Source organism: Podarcis melisellensis (assembly GCF_964234715.1).
Source record: "Podarcis melisellensis genome assembly, chromosome: 16".
Lineage (NCBI taxonomy): Eukaryota > Metazoa > Chordata > Lepidosauria > Squamata > Lacertidae > Podarcis > Podarcis melisellensis.
The window spans coordinates 8,513,130-8,519,923 of NC_138533.1; the positions used below are offsets into that span (position 1 = coordinate 8,513,130).

At 48.2% G+C, this 6,794-nt stretch overlaps 1 protein-coding gene across 1 annotated transcript in view; it reads left to right on the forward strand.

The window, feature by feature from the left end:
* The first annotated feature begins 5,628 nt into the window (after window positions 1–5,628).
* Window positions 5,629–6,794, forward strand: part of LOC309358687 (cocaine- and amphetamine-regulated transcript protein-like) — a 6,631-nt gene continuing 5,465 nt past the window's right edge. The window contains exon 1 of the mRNA XM_081892075.1: window positions 5,629–6,047. Coding sequence (XP_081748201.1) covers window positions 5,910–6,047 — 138 coding nt within the window. The 5' untranslated portion in view covers window positions 5,629–5,909. The remainder of the gene's footprint in view (window positions 6,048–6,794) is intronic.

The following is a 6,794-nucleotide window of genomic DNA, read 5'->3' on the forward strand; positions in this document are numbered from 1 at the left end:
ATGGGTTTGAATGTCCATTGCATCTTTCCTCAAAGGGCGTCTGGAACAAGTGTGTCTTCAGTGCCCATTCAGAGGCCTGCAAGGAAGGAGCCATCTGCGCTCCTAGGAGAGGGAATTCCATATCCGTGGAGCCACCACCAAGGAGGCCCCGTCTCTTTACATTCCTAGCTGCAGGGGGCGCTCTAGAGAGCCACCCAGCCTGCAGGTCCAGTAATCTGTCTGAATTTCCTGCTTCTGGCAGGATGTGATTAATCCTAATCCTCTGGAGGAATCCATGATTATGGTTTTGTCCATCCCTTATGTAATCACCCACATGTCAGAAGCCTGCCCTTGGCAGAGGGAGGCAGAGTAAATAGGTCAGGGAAGAGTGTGCGGGGAACGGGGACAACAACAGAACGACTGGTAGAAATGAGGCAAGATTTACTTAGAGGTGATGGTAGTTTGGGGGGGTGTTGTTGTTAAATTAATCTCCCTACCTACACCAACAAAAATAATTTAAAACAATGACCTACTGGATTCCATATAAACAGAGTGGGGGAAACTTCTGTGGATTTAAAGAACAGACAGTAGTATGTCAGTGTCACCTTGTCATCTTTAAAGACAAAAGCACCTCCCCCCCATTGGTCTAACTCAGAGGTGGGGGGGAAGGGGGCTCTTCTTGCTGTAGCTTTTCATGGGGGCTTGGATGGCCTGGAGTCCATTCTTCCCCCCTACCTGTAAGAAAACAGCCCCCCTCCAACATCTCTATGTACAACAGGTGAGAGCAGAGGTAGGGGGGATGAACTCTCTCCTCCCCCTAGCATAGAGCAGTGGTGTAGGACCCCCAGCCCCCCCCCCCTCTCAAGCTTTGCATCATTTTTCTTTGTGCCTTCTCCTTCCTTTTGGTCCCTGCTGCTTTCTGTCCTGGCCTTGAGCACTTGCTGGGCATTCCTGCAAGGAAGAGGTGGCTGCAGAGGTCGAGGGGGGTGGGTTGGCCTCCTGGTAACTCCCCCCCCCCAGCTGCCAAGGGGAGGCTGAGCAGTCTGTTATGTATCTGGGAGGTGCAGGGTGGGGGCAGAAGAGGGTGGTTTATTTGATGCTCCCCTCCCAATCAGAGTGGCTGGAGGGAGACTTAAAGTGCAGTGTGTTACGGTAGTATATAGACCAATGGCTTTCAGAAATATAAAAGCCTATAAAACCGGCAGATTTGCTCAATCCAGGCCTTTTCTTTAGGACATTTACCTGGAATCATAGAATTGTCGAGTTGGAAGGGATTCCAAAGTTCATTTAGTCCAACTTCCTGCAACGCAGGAATCACAGCTAAATTCCAGAACATCATAAATTCTCCTGCCCTCCCCTCAAATATGTCCTATAAAACATCCTTGCTCGGACCTGTGCTTTTAGAATTTTGGATCATTACGTAGGGGAAAGATAACCAAGTGCCATTTTTTGCCATATCAACTGCCAAATTGACAGTGGCACTAAACCAGGCATAGGCAAACTCGGCCCTCCAGATGTTTTGGGACTACAGCTCCCATCATCCCTAGCTAACAGGACCAGTGGTCAGGGATGATGGGAGTTGTAGTCCCAAAACATCTGGCGGGCCGAGTTTGCCTATGCCTGCACTAAACCATCTCAGTTATTCTAGCAATCTGCATCCTTGTTTCCTGGCCAAAGCTAGCAGTCATTTTGCCATCTTTTGCTCCTCCTTTCACACACCTGCAAGCAAGCGAGGCAGAAATTCAACAGGTCAGGCTTTCCCCTTCCACAGCACAGAGTCGCACTGATGAAGCTTCCCCGCTGGCATTTATGCCTGCCAGACGGCCTTTAAAAGACACAGGAGTCCTGCTGCGAAAGGACAAAGCTAACAACCGGTTTTCCTTTCCCCATCTCACAAAACAAAAACCACCAGGAGAGTTGCCAATCAACCTTCTTGTGCCTTGAACAAGTGATTTGATGTGTCCAGAGTGAAAGATTTCTGAGCATGGAAACAGATCTGATGGTTTAACGTATTTGCTTCCTGCCAGAAGGCTTATAGTGTTATCTAAGACAAGGCCCTCCCAAGCCAGCTTTTAAGACACAAAGTAAAGATGAAATCAATTCATTATAAGGATAATGAATCTAACATCACTCTAGAGTCCGGCACAGCAAGTCCAGTAGAAACAATTCCGAACAATTTAAAACAGAGAAAGCAACAGCAAAATCAATAGCAGAGCCACAACAGCAACTTTTAACTCAGGGTTGAGAAGTCTCAGGCAAATGCGGTGGGGCAAATGCGTCCCCCCCCCCAAATCCTTTTTATCAGGCCCTCAGGACTCTCCTAGATCAAACCTGCTTCACATACTCCTCTGGGTTTTTGGGTTGGCTGGACCTTATCCTTGAACCGTGACAACGCCACTTGCATACATTCCAACATTTCTCTGATGAAAATAGGGACGTCCCATTCCATAATGGTAATTTTACTATTTATACCCCACACATCTTACTAGGTTGCCCCAGCCACTCTGGGCAGCTTCCAACATATATAAAAACATAATAAGACATAAAACATTTTTAAAAAACCCTTCCCTATACAGAATTGCCTTCAGGTGGCTCGGGGGGTCGGATAACTCCATACCCTCCAACATTTCTCCAATGAAAATATGGACATCCTAAGGAAAAGTGGGGCATTCCAGGTTCAAACCGGAAACTGGGAGGGTTTCTCTAAATCAGGGACGTCCCTGGAAAATGGGGACACTTGGAGGGTCTGCACTTGCTTTGCTGAATGGTGACCGAGGGGTGTGTTTGCAGTGAGAGCCAGTGTGGTGTAGTGGTTAAGAGCAGTAGCCTCGTAATCTGGGGAACCAGGTTCGCTTCCCCACTCCTCCACATGCAGCTGCTGGGTGACTTTGGGCCAGTCACACTTCTCTGAAGTCTCTCAGCCCCACTCACCTCACAGAGTGTTTGTTGTGGGGGAGGAAGGGAAAGGAGAATGTTAGCCGCTTTGAGACTCCTTCGGGTAGTGATAAAGCGGGATATCAAATCCAAACTCTTCTTCTGAAACTTCCGGCTTTTGCATGGCTGGAATGTACCCTGACATCCAAAGAGATGAGTCACCTCTGTTGCTCCACCCACTTTTAGACCCTGGCCCCTCCTACCACAAACATGTGTTCCCCCTCCCCAAATGTTTTCCATGAAGAAAGTTACCCCAGCCCTCCTTGAACTAGGAGGGATTTTCCAGGCCTGATGAAAAGTGGTTGAGGAAGCGGCTGAGATGCCCATCTCCCTCGCAGGACAGAATTCCACTAGTACAGGGTCCATCGGAAAGGGCGGCCTGTTTTTCTCTGTGCCCTAAACTCCTGTACAGTGGTACCTCAGGTTACAGATGCTTCAGGTTACAGACTCCGCTAACCCAGAAATAGTGCCTCGGGTTAAGAACTTTGCTTCAGGATGAGAACAGAAATCGCATGATGATTAGCTAAAGTGGTGCTTCAGGTTAAGAACAGTTTCAGGTTAAGAACGGACCTCCAGAACGAGTTAAGTTCTTAACCTGAGGTACCACTGTAGTTAAGTCACTGAAGGTTAAATTGGCAAGCTTAACTGGCAGAAGAGCAAACTGGTTCATTTAATATGGCAATTAACTTGACAGAGGGGCAAACTGGCTCATTTAATATGGCAACCTTAACTGGCAAAAGGCACGATTCTGATCCCTGATTTCCACCTCCCTCCCAATAACACTGATTACTTTGCTTTGAAAGTGTGTGTGTGTGTGTGTTTGTGTGTGTGTGTGAAGCCTTGGAGCATCATTAAATGTTTTCTGAAGAAAGCAAAGATCAAACTGTCAAAAGGATAAATGGATAGAGATTAACGTACAAGGCAAGGGAGTTTAGCCAGAGGGAAACTTAAGGAAGAGCAGGAGGGGGGGGGAGCAGGACAGGTAGGTGGGTGGATGACAAACAGATCTTCTCTTTGCTTGCCTTTTAATTGCTGCTTCAGAGACAGAAACCAACCAGTGAGCTGTTCTGGGTAGTGTCCATTCTCACCCCCACCTGGAAATGCCATTTGGGACTGAACCTGAGACCTTCTACGTATAAAAAACAGTGGCTCTGGCACTGACCCACAATCCTTTCCTTAAAAATTAAAGAAGGATATTGATACGCTGGAAGGTGTGCAGAGGAGGGCGACCAAGATTGGAGGAAACCAAGCCTTATGAGGAATGGTTGAAGGATCTGGGTATATTTAGCCTGGAAAAGAGGAGACTGCAGGAGATATGATAGCCGCCTTCAGATATCTCAAGGCCTGTCCCATAGAACAGGCACGTCCAACAGGTAGATCATGATCTCCTGGTAGATCGTGGGGTGTTCCTGGTAGATCTCTGGTCCCTCAGGGATCTCCTTCCCCACAAAAAAAGGAATAAAAAGAAAAAGCTCAACTGCTCTGGCTTCCTAAGAAAAGCTGGACAACTTTGCCTTTCCAAAAAAAGCTCAGCAACTTCCACTTCCTAGCAAAAAAAGTGGATTATCAGATTAAGATCCACTATTTGACTGCAGATTCAGGACCCTCAGCTGTGTGTTTTATATAATCGACTTTTTATTATTTTCTGTGTATATCGCAATGCTCATTCAGTTTCATTCATTCATATATTCATATATCTTTGCTTCCTAAAAAAAACCAAACTCAACAACATTGATCCATCAAAAGATAATGGGTAGATCACTGCCAGTTTTTTATACTGTGAGTAGATCGCAGTCTGTTGGGAGTTGGACGTCCCTGCAATAGAAGACGGAGCAAGATTGTTTTCTCCTGCTCTGGAGGGTAGGATCTGAACCAATGGCCTCCAGTTACAACAAAGGAGATTCCAACTAAACATCAGGAAAAAGTTTCTGACAACTGTTTGACAGTGGAATGGACTCCCTCGGGAGGTGGTGTGCTCTCAAAGGAGGTTTTAAAGCAGAGGTTGGATGGCCATCTGTCATGGATTCTTTAGCTAAAGGTTGGACTAAATGACCCTCCAACTCTACAATTCTATGACTCTAAGGATCTAGTCCTCATGGTTCTGAGTAAAGGGCTGCTTTACAGAGGGACATAGGTAGTTGCTTCCTACCAAAGCAGACCATTGATCCATCTAGCTCGGAATTACCTACACTGACTGGCAGCAGCCCTCCAAGGCTTCAGACAAGCCCTAGCTGAAGATTGAACCCAGGTCCTTCTGTATGTATGCAAAGCAAGTGATCTAGGCATTCAATACAGAAGGGCATAGGGAGGGAGAGAGGGAGAACGAAGACAGATAAACAAGGCCAGGATTTCTAAGCGCTTTTGGACACAGCGACGCTCTCCAGCAATGATTAATTCTAATAATAACACGACAGAATAATAGCAGATCATTAGGCTCAGAGATGCTCAGGGTGGAACATCAGAATCAACGGTTATTGGGCGGGGGAGCGAGCTAATTCCCAGCCCATTCTGCTCCCAGCAAAGCGCTGGGCCCCCGGCCAAGATGATGGATGAGGCTCTCTGCTCAATCTAATGCCTCCCGCCGCTTGCCAAAATTGCAATTTGCAGAGTAAACCTCTGATAAATAGTCAGCCAGAGTGAGCCCCCCCTCCCGCTTAAGCACCCCACACAGCGCTCACCCCTGGGGGCTGCCAAGAGCAATTTTGCACCCAGCTCTCTTCCCCACACCCACCCACCACTTCCACATGCCTCCCCTCCTGTGGGGACACAGGCTGAGGGGGGGGAACCTCACTCCCCTCTCTTCCCAAGACAACCCCACCCCTCTGCCTGGCTCGGAAGCTGACAGGCTCGCTCGCTCTCCTGCTAAGCCAGAAAAAAAACAGGCATCAGACTTCAGCACCGTGGACAGCTCCTGTGGCTCTGAGCTCACAGCCTCTGTCTTGCTCTCTCTCTCTCAGCCCTGAGCTTTCAGCTTGCTCTTTCGGATCCTGTCCACAATGGATCGCTCCCAGTTGGGCTCAGTGGCCTTCCTGCTCTGCCTGATTTGGGCGGCACACAGAAGCCTCGCCACAGCCGGCCGGGCACCTCAAGAGTTCCCTTTCAAGCACACCTACCAGGCGCATGAGAAGGAGCTGGTGAGTAAAAGAGGCGAGGTCTGCGGGTGGTCCCCGTCTGTGGGCTGCCACGGTGCTGGGGGGCAGCGGATAAATTGCACCCAGTGGGCAAGGATGCGCAGAGGGGTTCGAGAACCCCATAGGCAATCCTCCCTGGTATATTGTAGAGTAGAGAGGGGTCCCCCCAGGGTCATCTAAGTCGAACCCTCTCTGCCATGCGGGAAGCGTAGCTTAAAAGAATTTGAAAACCTCCCAGCAGAGTTCTGAGTTAGCCCGTTCCCCTGTCTTTTCCCGTCAGAAAGTTTCCCCCCAAAAAATGTTTAGTCGGAATCTCCTTTCTTGTGATTTAAATGCGTTGGTTCAGGTCCTGAGTTCCGGAGCAGCAGGAAAAAAGCTTGCTCCATCTTCCATCCTTCGAGATATTTGGAGGTGACTATCCCATGACACCGACACCCAAAGCGTGGTACCCAAGGATATCCACCCCCAGGGCAAAACAGACGTCCGCTTAATGGATTTGTGCTATAGAGCAGAACCAGTGGGATGAGCTGCACATCGCTATATTCGGGAGAAGGTGCGATAAAAATGCAAATAATAATAATAACAATAAGAAGAAGGATTCGTCTTATAGAATGTAGGAAACTGCCTTATACAGAGTCAGACCATTGGTCCATCTAGATTAGTATTGCCTACACCGACATTAGCTAAAGTGGTGCTTCAGGTTAAGAACAGTTTCAGGTTAAGAACAGACCTCCAGAACGAATTAAGTTC